General features: G+C 47.3%; 1 protein-coding gene across 1 annotated transcript in view; it reads right to left on the bottom strand.

The window, feature by feature from the left end:
• The window catches only part of EFCAB6 (EF-hand calcium binding domain 6), a gene marked incomplete at both ends in the record, with an annotated part of 175,142 nt that overhangs the window by 73,394 nt on the left and 87,398 nt on the right, over positions 1–14,350 (bottom strand). Inside the window, 6 exons of the mRNA XM_080939474.1 lie at positions 1,546–1,707; positions 2,321–2,481; positions 2,579–2,638; positions 4,373–4,540; positions 5,399–5,507; positions 7,415–7,525. Of these exons, the coding sequence (XP_080795600.1) occupies positions 1,546–1,707; positions 2,321–2,481; positions 2,579–2,638; positions 4,373–4,540; positions 5,399–5,507; positions 7,415–7,525 (771 nt within the window). The remainder of the gene's footprint in view (positions 1–1,545; positions 1,708–2,320; positions 2,482–2,578; positions 2,639–4,372; positions 4,541–5,398; positions 5,508–7,414; positions 7,526–14,350) is intronic.

The raw sequence follows: 14,350 nt of genomic DNA, 5'->3' as shown, positions 1-14,350 counted from the left end.
CCCATCCACTGACATTAACGGCCTGCTCTCTCATCCTAAGCGGACAGACACGCTCAGAGAGTGGGGCTTCCTTTCTGCACTTCTCAGCCGCAGAGCCTGGACTGCAGTCTGGCAGCGTCATATCTGTAGAGAGGGTCCCCATGCCCATGCATAGTGGGCAGCCATCGGGGAAGGACAGAAATGTCTTTCCACTGAGAATCTCAACTTGGAGCTGGTTGGAAATAGGCCAAGGCTGTCTGAACGTGATGATTAGTGTTGTCAACCGGACAGCATCTAGAGCTGCCTGGAGACAAGCCACCAGGAACACGTGGGAGAGACTGATGTTGGCACGCCCCTGAAGATTATGTTGACCAAACTAAATGAGATGGAAAGAGCCAAGCTAAAAGCTGACAACACCATGCCCTGGGCTGGGGGCCTGGACTGCAGAGAAAGGAGACCACGAGCTAACACCGGCATGAGCCTCTCTCTGCTTCCACACTGCAGATGCAACTAACTTCACTTTCCTGAAGCCTTGACTCCGCCACAACGGGCTTCGTGTAAGATCAAAAGCAAAACACTTTCACACACCAGGGAAACAGGGCCTGCAGAGAGGCTTCAAGCTAGACAAAGCATTCTGGGCCATCCTGTGGTAGATCAGGGAAGCCACGGCTAACCTGGGCAGCTTTGTAGAATCAACTTAATTCACAACATGTAGTAGGGGTGTGTGGTTGGGAGAGAATTCTTTCCCCTCCGTTCCATAGTCTCCTGGGCCCTTCAGAAAGAACGGGACAGCTATTGGACAGCCATGTGGGGCAGAGTTCCAGTCCTTTCTCTGGGAAATACTGCATTATAAACAGATTAAATGTCGTTACTCCTTCTTCTGGCTTTGGGGAGACATTGCCAAACATGTAAGCTTTCTGTTAAAGTGCATGCCCAATTATCCCATTCTCAAGGACCCCGAAACAGAAAATGACAAGGCGGCACTTGCTGGGTGTCCCCACTCCTGCAGGTATGACATGCTGGGAACGAGCTGTTAAAACAGTGTCTTCTCCTTACACTGAACTGGTGTTTTTCCAAAGGAAGGGGAGCCTAGATATCCACCGGTCTGGTCCTTTTTACAGCTCACCCTGCGTGCTTTCCTTAACAGTTCAGATACTTCAGCAGCTCCCTCACCCATAACAGAAGATGTTAGCTGTGATAATAGGTGGGCTTTACAATAAACGCCAAGCTGAGGGGAGGACTCCCACTTTTGTGAGAAAGGAGATGGGGCAGGAAGGGGGGAGCAGCAGGCTCAGAGCACTCACAATGTCCAGGAGGTGAGGTTCAAGGCTGTTGACACCAGGCCAACTTCAGCAAGTCAGCTCCGGGGCTACCCTGCTTCCATTTCTAGACTTAGTGATTGCTTTCGATGATTGGCAAAAGCTCTGCCTGCTCTTAACTATGCAAGCTAGTGGACCATGTTTTCTGATGGATCACAACTCTGAAGGCGCAGAAGCAGCCACATGTACCGATGCAGTGTCTATTCCAGGAAGGCTTTCATTTTTTTTACCATTTGCTATCATTTACCTTTCATCCTGCTGGTCCAGCTCCTCGGTTTGAAACTGTTCGCCTAGCTGGCTCTTCGGAGGAGAAAGCGGGGAGACAGGCGGGATACTGAGGCCAATGGATACCAGAAACTTCTTGTACAGGATCCTTCCTGAGCTTGCTTCTTGGAACTTACTGAAGAATCTAAAGATGGAAAAAAAAAATCATCAGAGCGTGCCCTTTAAAAGGCCAACATTGTGATTTTGGTTTTTAAAAGTCTATGTCGGTGGGTGTGTCTCTGTACACATCCGTGTGCATTTGGGTGCAGGCACCTGCCGAGGCCAGAGGCACTGAAGTCCCGGAAGTGGAGTACAGGTGGTTGTGAGCAGCTTGACGTGGAGTCTATACCGTTACCCTCTGAACCATCTCTCCAGCCCAAGGTTAAAAATGAAAAAGCTCTACCTCAACTATCCGGAAGAATAGGCGACCTCCGCAGGCGGTACACTCTCACATACATGAATATATACAGAGACACACCTGTACATTTAAATAACTTTAAAAAACATAAAAATCAGTAGGAATGGTAAGCGATCCCAGAGACGCAGATAGAACCCATGTCCCCACTCACTGGGGCCACACAGTAGATAGTCACCTTCTCCATCCACCCTCTTTACACAGAGGTGCTAAGTTACACGCGGTAAATGTTTAGTTCAGCACTAAGGGAGAACTCAACAGACAGTATGTGTCACTGCTATTGTTCACGAGGGTCATGGAGCAGGCTGTGGAGAAGCAGGACGGGAAGGACCTGTGAACTTACTTCACTAAGTGCTCAGTCGATAGGTATGGGCAGAACACACGCATGACTTTCTTGAAGTTATTTCTCGATATGGTCCCCGTGTCCCCAAGGTCATATGACTGCAGCATGCTGTAAAAGGCCCGGGAGTTCTTGGTGATGTTGTCAAACACTAATTCCTCCACCTAAGATGGGAAGGAAAGAAATCCAGTTACTGCTCTGGAGCCAGCACGCAGAGCATCTGGGGACAGCACCCACAAACAGATGACAAGTGGTACTTACCGAGTCCCAAGCCACAGGCAGCGGTGTCTTGGTGTCTGTAGAAGGGGACATTTTTCTCACCTAAGTGCACGAAAGAAAGTTTATCCCTCCTGAGGAGCGACTGGGAAGCATTGGGCTTGGACTTGAAATCTGGCTCTGCCTGGCTGATCCAGGTTGGAGCAAAATGTGTGAGAACAAAATGCATAGTCATAACAAGGGGGGTTACGCAGTGTCCTTTAAAGTTCGTGAGTGTCACTGCATTAAATGCCACTGGTGGCTCCGTGAATGATGACAGACTGCAAAGCCACCAACGTGAACTCATCTGTTGGTAAAGTCAGGTACAGCATATAAGAACTTATATCCAAACCCATCGCAGTGTGCATGGGAGACGTGTATATGAAGACAACTTAAAAAAGCATCATTTGTGTTCCAATATAACTGCTTGTGACAAAAGAAACTGTGTGTGTCTATATATATACATCATGGGGTTGGAGGTGCGTGTGCTTATACAGCCGATGGGTTTAAGTGTATGTGCACATACATGTGACAGGTTTAAAGGTATGCACATTGTGCACATATGAAAGGTTTGTATATACATACATATGACAGGCCTATGCATATATATGGCAGACTTGAGTGTAAATGCATGTATATGGTGGGCTTGTGTATGACAGGTTTAAGAGTGTGCACATATAACATGACAGGTTTGATTGTGTATACACATACAGATTTGAATGTGTGTACACATATATACAACAGGTCTGAGTGTGTGTGTACATACATATGGCAAATTTAAGTATATGAACATATGCATGGAATGTTTGTGTGTGTACATGTATATATGACAGGTTTGAGCGTGTGTGCACACTTATATGGTAGGTTTGAGTACATGTGTATATACATATGACAGATTCCAGTGTGTATGCACATGTGTCACAGCCCAGGTTACATAAAGGTGAGATGGTGTCCCCTGCTGCATGGAGTCTGCTTACATGTCTTAGTTTGCTTTGGTTTGAGGATGTGCAGAGCTGCGGTCACATCCCGGGGTAAGAAGTCCTGAGCCTACACAGGGCTTGTGAAAGTCCTGAAAACTACGGCTCACTTTCGAAGCAGGGTGAAGAACCACCAGTGGCTTGGTGCTTGTATGGGAGACCGGCAGGCTGTCATCATGGACATAGCTATACATTCTAAAGTGTGAACTGTACATTCTGGGTGTGTGATGGTCTACGCTCAGCACAGCAGTTCCCTCCACAGTGAAGGCAAATACCAACATTCTGAGGACAAAACCATGCGTGCAACTGACCTGACTTTTTAAACAGTCTTGAAGATTGTCAGTGATAATCTATAAAACTTATAATAAAACTGGCTATTTTTCAATCAAAAGCAGCAATGTCTGCAAGCTACTGCTGGGAGTGGTCACCCCTGGAAGTGTCAGCTCAGGACATGGGACTTCTTCTCAAACACATTTCTGTTGTAGTTGTTTAATTTTTTTTTCCTGTTTTTGAGACAGGACCTCATTTTACTATGTAGCCCTGGTACCCCCCCCAACCATAGCCCAGGATAGCCCAGAAACTCACAGCACTTCTTTCCCCACAGCCCATATCAGCACCTGTCACTTCAGGACTGGTTTTTCAGAAGTATCAGGTGACATCCTTACTAGGCTTTAGAACACAAAACTGAAACCAAACAAGCTCTCAGCTGTAACTTGATGGAAAGGTGGAGTCTCCGGTTTATTCAAACTGTATTGCGCTGAGAACACTTGACTTTCTGGCTTTGGGAATCATCCAGTCAAGAGACTGTCAGTTCAGGACCTACCTTAGGGCTGTCATCCAGCACCTCCAGCAGGGAGCTGACCCTCACTGTTCCAGTGCCCTCGGGGTCAAACACATACTTCAGCTCACTGAATTCCGAATCATTTAACTTGGCAACCATGCAGTTTAGGAGGTGCCGCAGTTCTTCCCAGGTTATGTGTCCTCTGGGCGTCTGCACAGGAGAGCGTAAGCAATAGCAGGAATTTAAAAACCGTACGTTTTAAAGACTTCGTGCATGCTCAGCCTTAGCAAAGCATCCTCTTTGGCCAAGCTGAGTCAAGACTTGACAAACAGCAGCCAGTGACCATCATGTGACCACATGTGATGGGAACAAGGGAGAGGTGGGAGCCACGGAGATTTTCTAAGGCTCTTCCCAGGATGGTTCTTCTACCAGGAAGCAAGCAGCAGATAGCCCGGAGGAATGGGGGCCTTTTAGGGGGCACAGGCCAACCTCTTCTCAGGGGTCTCCACCTCCCATTCCTGCCTGGTGGCTTAAAATTGCCCTGCATTTCCATTACAGCTTGCCAATTCACTCAGAAGATTAGTCAGACATGTTTCCATTATCACCGGTGTCATGGATTACACAGATGGGCAGCTGCTCAGAAACAAATTTCTTCCATGTTACATAAAGAAAACCCTACAGACAAAAGCCTCCCGGGCATGAGCATTTCCACAGAATTGGACACTATCGGTAAGTTAACTAAATATGAAATTCAAGAGACCCTGATTACTGGGAAGGAAGGACTACAGGGCCCCTACCTCAAAGAGGGACATTCTGAGTGTCACACATCATTTGATCTTACAAAACCCAGGACACTATTCCTCATAGCAGCTGTACCAGCTTGAACGCCCACCAGCAGTGCATGAGAACTCCAATGTCTGTGCATCCTTGTCAACTAGGTCCCTGTGGTTACCTCGTCTTAATGGACAGAAAGTATAGCCTCCTGACCGGCTTTCTACTCATTGGCCACACTAAGTGTTAACTTCCTACTTCTGGTGGGTCTTTCCAGAGAAGGGTTCAGGTCCTTACCGAACTGATAATTAATAAGGACTTCTTCAGGGCCATGTAACGCTCATCTGAGTACTTGAATAACTTCTTGATGATATTTTCCTTACGAGACCGGTTTCTAAGTTCAGTGCTGCAGAGGGGCCAGAGTAAAACAGAAAGAAGACTACATCCCTGGACTTGTTCTTAGAGCAAATATCAAGTGCCCTACAATTCTCACAGTACTGGCTTTTGTAGTACTGGCTTTGTAGGGCTTTTTCTTCAAAGAGGGCAGGCCTGTTTGCTTAGAGGAAACATCTGACAGGTTTGTTCTGAAGGAGATGCTGACGGGCATCTGTGAGATATGCCTCCAGTGCTGACCAACCCTACTTAGAAAACCTTCCACTGCTCCCATATGATAGGGCCTGAGAGTGAATCATTCACCTACAGGACCATTCCCATGCCTGCTAGGGATCTGATGAAATGTCTGTTCAGCTCTGCAAGAATATACCTACTACCCCTTTTCAGAAATGTGCCTCAGGATCATGTACTAATGGGAAGAGGTTGTCTCGAAATTTAGTATAGTCACAAGCAGATACTGTGTAAGTCATCTCCATACATCTATTATCACAGACACAGGCACAGTGACAGGGCCTTCTCCATTGTGGGAAAACCTCTTGTACCTCTCGCCTTCTTACTCCAGACTTCACTAGGCATCTTCATCCCCACATGACAATAAAAAATATACTGTGACATTGCCAAGGGCCTCCTGGGAAACACCCTGCCCCCACTGGAGGACTGCTGTGTTAAAGTCAATGAAAGCCAGCAGCTAGGTTTGGATTATACACACATATAATCCTATACAGGAGGATAATGAGTTCAAGGTCAGTCTAGGTGATGCTGTAAGACCTTGTCTCTAATGAAAAAGAAGTATGCTACAAATAAATAAAACTTAAATGTTATTCTGGGCAGCCCTAGACAAGGTGCTGTCAGATAAGAAAACTGTAGCAGGCTGGAGAGATGGCTCAGCGGTTAAGAGCACTGACTGCTCTTCCAGAGGTCCTGAGTTCAATTCCCAGCAACCACGTGGTGGCTCACAACCATCTGTAATGGTACCGATGCCCTTTTCTGGTGTGTCTGAAGACAGCAACAGTGTACTCACATTCAGAAAATAAATAAGTAAATCTTTAAAGAAAAGAAAACTGTAGCAAAATGGAGGTGAGTGTTTGTGACATGGGCTGACAGTTGTCTCCTAGAATCAGGGCAGGGGGACACTTGGAAAGATGGCAGCCAGGGTGGTCATTAAATATCCCTGAGTCCTCAGGCAGCAGGCTCCAGTGACACAGATCCAGAATTAACTCTGTGCTGCATTTTGCCTTACAAACAGGGCAGAGCCCCTGATGAAAGTGTGTGTGTGTGTGTGTGTGTGTGTGTGTGTGTGTGTGTGTGTGTGTGTGTGTAAGAAACAACAGCCACAACAACAAAGAACACCCTTTCTGTTTAATTCATGGCTCATATCAGTAAAGATCACACAGAAGTATAAAAGAGATCCTTGAAGCTAAAGTCTAAATTCTGAAGTGCCATCTGGTCCTGAGTTGGGATGTTAGCAGCAACAAACACCAGGGCCTAAGGCAAGATGACGCTGCAGCCTGCAGCGGGCACCAGGGAAGTAGCTTAGTACAGCTTTCCCTTTCCACAAACACACAGCAAGTGTGTGCTTGCACACCACATTGGGGACACACTTGGAGCTGAGGGACTCCTGTGAGCAGGTGTGCTTGCTGGAGGGGTGTGTGGCCCCCTGATGATATCACCCGGGGCGGGCTTCTGTTTGCTTGTTTTTTTTCTCTCTAGTAACAGTAAGATTGCCATTCCTATTGTTTAAAGAATCTTTAAGCAAGAAAAGCAAATGCAAAAATCATTTATAAACTGTAAAGTGTGAGATAGACATTCAAGATGAAGACAGTTGTTCACTGAATACATGAAAAAATGTAATCTAATACATATTGTGTGGAAAAATAACCTAATACATAGTGTGGCTTGTACACTGGGTTTTGAACATACCTGCTTCTTTTCTTCAGGGGGAGTGTCTTAGTGACTTCCAACTCCTGCCGCTCGTGAAATGCTGTGAGAAACTGCTTCCAGTTGACTTTTGCGGTGGTTTTAAGGCCAAGTCTGCATGAAATGAAAACAAAAATATTAAAAATAGGGCTTTTTTTCCTGTAATTCCACATAGATTAGTGACTTAATATTGAGTCAAAACCAGCAGCTATGAATTTATATGAAGTTTAAAATCTAAGGCAAACAAAGTCATTTTACAAAATAGCATCACAGATCGATTCTTTAAAAGCAAGGGGGGAAACCAGGACTGTAGCACGCTGTGTTGCCTGGCCCGTCAATGGTGGCGAATTCTGAATGAAGAAACAAAGGGATTCGGATACAGTTCTGACGTCCATGAAATAATCTTTCCAAACTCATTACTCAATGACCTTGGTCGGCAGGAAGGACGGCTCTTAAAAGAGAGGACTGTACAGTGAGTGATTCAGGGCAGAGCTTGTAGGCTGGGGTATACCTCAGTGGCAGGGTATTTAATTAGCATTCCAAGGCCCTGGATCAAGCCCTAGCCCTACAAAATAAACAACAGTAACACTAACAAGGAGGATAGGCCTCGAGATTGGCCGGTGCCCAGCCCAGCATGTGAACCCTTACAAGCGGAGAAAACCATAGGCGGGCAGTGGGGGCAGGGACTGTCGCTCCACTCTGGGTGTTTTCTTTCATTATTGTCTTCAGAAATGCCTTGAAGACTGTCAACCCCCACACTGGATGACAAGAATCACCTGCGGAGTGACTGTCTTTATCCCTGTGGTTTGCAGACCAGAGAAACATCTGCCACCAAGAGTTCAAGATCATGTGTCTCTTGGCCCCAAGCCCCACTTGTGGTTAGGTGTCCTTCGGTCTGTGGTTACCATCTCCTGCATGGACTATATCTAAATCCAAGAGGATGCTTCTTTAGGACGAAAATGCCTGCGGCGTTCCCATCAGCTAGGTCACTGTATGAAGATCTGTTTTCTGCCAGCTCTGCCCTCCTTCCTTCCACTGACTGGCTTGAGCCTGTGTGCAGAAATGCCATCATTGTCACCAGAAATCTTCCAAGTGAGAGTGGTGCTGGCTGGCCATGGAGGATGGAGGTGTCAGGGGAGGGTTACTGGTTGGCTTGAGACAGGAGAACCAGCCCTCACTATGAGCCTCCATTCAATGTTAAGTATTTCTGATAAAGCTATTCGTATGTTGAACCTATGTACACACACACACACACACACACACACACACACACACACACCTTGGTGTGTCTTGTTTTGTGCTTTTCCTCTTTGAACAAATTGAACTTCAGGAGACAAGCTGGCCAGTCTCTTCCTGTGCCTAACTGCCTCAAATGGGATCTCTAGCCAACCAGGTCTTTGGAACACAGCTGGACTGCCTCCAGAAGAGCTAGCTGTCCACATCCCTCTGTCACTCCAGGGGACACTTCAATCCAGCTGTGAAGAACATGGGAACTGAGTTCTGACTCCCAGAAGGCTCTCCTTCAGCCATAATGGTGTCAGCTGTCAAAAGCTCTGTGCTAGGCAGTGGTTCTCCAGGAATGGCCCAGGCCTGCAGCTCTACTGGGAACCACTGAGTCACCCAACCTAGTGAATTAAGCAGGTACCAAGTTCTAGGTCTCTCTGGGTTAGACAGCATTGCTGGACTGCACATTTCATAAGGTGTAATAACCCATTTTAACAGCTCTATGGTTTAGTTCCCTTAGAAAATCCTGTGAATGCATCAACAGTACTCAGGTTCACTTCAAGTTGTGTTTTCTCTAGGCTGATGCAGGAAGGCTACACAGCAGAAACGCTCCATACAGAACTGAACATGACAAAACTCAGCATGCATGGTAAAAGAAAAGCAAACGAGGAAGGAACCAATGCCTACAAGTTTCCCTGTGACCTACACACGTGCACACATTCACATATACATACATGCACACACACACATACACACACACACAAGCATGTATGCACACTGTAATGAGAAATGAAAACATCAATTTCGATCAAGAACAGGCAGATCAAAACAAGAAACTATACTGCTGACTATCAAATTAGCAAGGATCCAAAGCATCCGTGTTAAGTGCCTGCCAAAACTCTCTTGGTAGCCTCCCTTGTAAGAATAAATTAGCACCTTTCTGCGGTGCATTTTAGCAATATGTAATGTAAACCTTAAAATGGTTCAAGCCCTTTGACTCAAGAGATGACAAAATGCATTTCAGGTTTTTAAAACAGAATTAAAACGTTTCTGGTGCAATATTCTGTGAGAAAACAGACCATAATTATACCTCCGACATTTACAGCTATGAATATATGTGAGCGTGTATGCTCACAGATCGCAGCAGCTGTCTCTGGCTACATTAGCAATGGCGACCCCTGTATCAGCAGCACTGTTTCTGACTACTGGTAGTGGCTGCCACTAACCAGTATGTGAATAGGTAATCCCCGTTTCCCTTTACCGTTCCCTGTATTCCTGTTTGGAACCCATGTGGCTCCATGAGTAATATGAAGAAACACGGCTTTCAAAACCAACATTCTTCCTTAGGATTTCCATGAATAGCACTAGTAACCTAAGTCAGAGAGAGAGTCCCCTCCACATGGGACTGGGATCAAACCCTGGGTCTTGTGGGCCATCTACCTGGCCTTTGTCCTCTCTCTAGCACTAGGGGGCCCTTTACTGTCCTGGGTGACCCCCACTCTGATCCTGAGTCAACACCCTGCTCCCTGCGTCTTCCCCACACTAAGAACAGGGTGGAGACCTACAGCAGAAGGAACGCCGGTGCCTCACACTGTACACGGTGTGACGTCAACGGAGGCAACAAAGGGTGGCACGAACAGAGATCAGTCATGTGGGTCCAGGATCCTGAGAACTTTTAGGAGGATACAGGCAGGAGTTCCCTGCAGAATGGGGCTCACATGCAGCAGTGAGGGGGGCAGGAGGAAGCCTCAGGAGGACAGGACTGTCGTGGTTCACACTGTCCCTTCCTCACGGCCTAAAGCCTAAACACTGTCCCAATTCCCTTCTCCAGCCACTGTCCTCTCTGGACAGGCTTCTCTGTGCCTCCTGCCTACTGAGCTGGCCATACGGTCTGGGTGTTTAGGGGATCTACACCTGCACTGCTGGCCCTGACTCCTGCGTCTCCTAGCTGCAACGGCAATGCTGTGGTTTTGTTCTCATGAGCATCCTGAACTCGGTGTGTCCAAAGTGAAACTCTTAGTCCGACCCTACTGCCTTCAACTCCTCTGAGCTTCCTCCTACATAGAGCAGGCTCTTCCCTCTACAGTGAGCCCAGCCTGGCTGATGTCCTCGACGCCTCCAGGGCCCTCTTGCCCCTCTAGCTTCCCAGCTCTGTGATCTCAGGCTGACTGCCATGTGGCCCATCAGAGTAGTCCTCTGGCTCCTGCCATGGTTTCTGATACCTGAGCATGGAATGAGGCCCAAGCAATGTAGTATGTATTGTCTGGCTTCACTGTCAGGACAGAGACCATGTTTCTTCGCCAAGGTCCAAGCTCCTGGTGGAGCGCTCCTGCAGTTGTGGGCTCAAGGACACATCACACACCACTGAGTGATCAGAATGCTTCATGCATGTGAGGATTTCCAGCCATCACAAAGTACCCAAGGTTTGCTTGGGTAGAACCAAATGCAGCCAGGTACAACTGGTTCTGAAGATCTATACAGAAAGCCCCAGGACAGTGAACAGATGCCAGAATTGAACATTTCATGTGGAAATGTATGGCCTTTGCCTAGGATACATACAACCTAGCAGTCATACCAGAGCTCCTGGATCGAGGACAGCCCTGGAAACTCACAGAGAGCAAGCTTGCAAAACAGCCAAGGCTACAGCTGAGTTTCCTCCCAACCTGCTCCATGGCAGTGGCTCTCAGCCTGTGGACCTCTTCTTAGGGGGTCGCATATCAGATATTTCTGATTCCTAACAGAAGCAACATTATAGTTATGAAGCAGCAATGAAATAACTTTATGGTTGGGGGTCACCGCAACACGAAGAGCTGTATTAAAGGGTCGCAGAGTTAGTTAGGAAGGTTGTGAGCCATTGCTCTAAGACATCTCATTCAAGCCAGGTGGCTCTGTCTGCCATGGACCAAGACAAATGTGATAAAAAAGGACACCCCGAGCTGTTGGGGTGTCAGCAAATAGAAGTCTGAAGGATGATGACCATGAAAAGCTGCAGGAGCAGCAAGGGCTGTTGGGTAGAGCACAGGCTCACAGAGGTGAAAGGTGAGAGCCGAGTCCATTTCACAGAGGGGCCCTAAGGATTACAGTCTCATCCTGTAGCTGCTTCCCTATCTCTGAAAAACGTCATGGAGATGGGGTTGTCGGTCAGTGTGGAGCCCTTGCACTGGCTGGTGCATGAGGAAGACCCACAGTAGCACGATGGGCTTAGGCGGGACAGCAGCTCACACCAGAAAATGGAGGAAGTCCTGCTTCGCTGTGTTTGCCTGGGGCCAGGGAAGATTGCGGCTGCTGCTAATGAGTAAGAGGCTGGGGGCTGGTTCCTGCCATGTTTCCACTGAAGTCACTGTTTGGCCAACACAAAAGCTACTTGGACCCAGGACGATGGCTATGTATACCTATAACCTGCATAGATCCACAGGCCCTGGCATTCCCTTTGCAGCCGTGGCCAGAGAGAATGGCAATTTTCCGGTGTCTCGAAGCAAAGGTTCCTTCGCGTGGCAGAGACAGAAGCAGAACTTCAAGTGGCATTAGGACTGTTGGCCCACCTGCTTTTTGTGGGAACAAAACACTGATGCAGAGTTTCCTCATACCTGGTTCTCCTGTGCCACAGCCAGCACACTGGACACTTGTAAGGATCCAATCGTTGTAAGGGACATTTTCGGCATGAGGTGCACTTAGAACTCACCGGAGTCACAGATAGGCAGGTACCACACCTGTCTCCCCTAGCAGGCGGCTGGTGCCTGTTTCTCTAAGCACTGTCAGTTTATCCTAGGATTGAAAAGTTACAGCAATCTGCTGTGTGACAGTCCCTAGATGGGAAAAGGAGGGACTCTTGAGGCCCCGGATCTGTATTAGATAAAGTTAGGAGACCTTAAACAATAGGATAAGAAATGGGAGGGGGGAGTTAGACACCAGGCAGATTGATCCTTCCTGAATAATTCATGATGAGGAGTTCAGGGTATTAGGCCAAAACTCCTGCTTATCCCCTGTATGGGCTTCGAAACTCAGTTTGCCCTCCTTCCCCCAGCCCCACCTGCACAAAGGAAACTCCCTGCCCACTTGGAGAGAATGCCGGGCTAACATGTCAGCACTCCTCATCTCTGAGTGCCCACCCAGGGACTCAGTTTCTGACCACGTATGGATACCATCCCAGCTCCTAGTTGGCACATCACGACTCCTCACCTAAGCTCTAGAAAAGCCCCTTGCTTTAGCCTGGATGTGTGACTTCACTGACCTCCACCTGTGAGACTGGGGAACCCATCTGAGAGCTGCCTCCCAATAAACCTGCCTTTACCTACTTTTAAGCCATATCTGCACCACCCTTATATCACAGGGGGCAGAAAAATGCAAATTAGGAATATAAAACCATTACTGTGTGCCAGACCAGGCCCACCAGCCACTTCTGCCTTTTCTCTAAGATGAGTTCAACCTTGCAAAGTTACAAAGTAAACTGCTTTGCTTTAGCTACTCTGCGTCCCCTGTATTCTTACTATGAAGTAAGGACCATTGCTTCTCACATACTGATTATGGTTCAAAAGTTACTGGATCTGTCAGAATGGAGGAAAAAAGAGCCTGCAGGCTGTAAAAAGACCTGTGAGTTCAAAGGGGAAGAGAGGATGCCATGAAGATCAAGCAAAGTTACTGTAAAAGGCCTAGAGTTTGGGATATCCTGTCAGTTGGAATAGTCCCTTTAAAGGCTGCTGGTCCTTGTACAATCACAAACAAGGAGATGCATGCTTGAGTGTAGTACCCTGGCTTGGTCCAGTGATTCTGATCATTTGCATAAGGAAGTCATCTTTGCTGCAGATGGTCTAGGCAGGAGGGAGCCTGCTAACCCAAGACACCCCATGCTGCCTTCCATTTGTTTCAGGTCAAGGGTGACTCTGAAGGGAGCAGCTGGGACCACTCAGGGACAGCTGCTTAGACACTGAAAGTCAGACAAGACCTACCCAGGTAAACACAGACCATGGTGGTAAGATCAGGACTATCAACACTAGGTCTGGTTTCCCATGATGCTCTAAGTCTACGGCAGAGAGCAATTAAGGACAACTTTGGCTAATAGAGAGAGGGGCATAGAGACAACGACTGAACCCAGCACCGTTCCTTGTGGGCACTAATGACTGTCTAGTCCGAGCTCACTCCCAGTGGAGGCCGCTCGTCTTGGAATCTAACAGGGCTTCCCTTCACGAGAGAATGACATCCTGAGTCTTCACATTCACCATTTAAACTGGAAAACAAACAAACAAAAAGCCCAGTTGTCTTTATCCAGTGAATGGGCCACTCCAGACAGGGTCTACAGAGAAAGGTTTGTGCACATAGAAAACCACACTGATGGAGCATCGTAGGGAACACAGGCTGAATCAAAGTATGAGAAATCATTTAAGATACAGCAAAGCAGACATCAAAACCCAAACCAGCTGGGTTTCAGGGCTTGCTGTCAAGCCTGGTGACCCAAGCCCTCAAGATGAAAGGAGAGACCTGATTCCTGCAAGTTGTTCTTGGGCTGCCACAGGTGTGCTATGCCATGAGCATTCACAAGTGTAGGAGCGGGTGTGAGGCATGAGCACACACACACACACACACACACACACACACACAAATGTAGAAAACAAAAAAAACCAAAACAAACAAACGAACTATGGATGAGCTATTTTTAAAACATTGAAGAGAGAAACAGTTTAATAAAGAGTAACAGAAAAATAATTGATTTAGAAAAAT

This window comes from Micromys minutus (genome assembly GCF_963924665.1).
Source record: "Micromys minutus genome assembly, chromosome: 27".
Classification (NCBI taxonomy): Eukaryota; Metazoa; Chordata; class Mammalia; order Rodentia; family Muridae; genus Micromys; species Micromys minutus.
The sequence above is the reverse complement of the archived record's forward strand: the minus strand, read 5'-3'. Positions and strand labels throughout refer to the sequence as shown.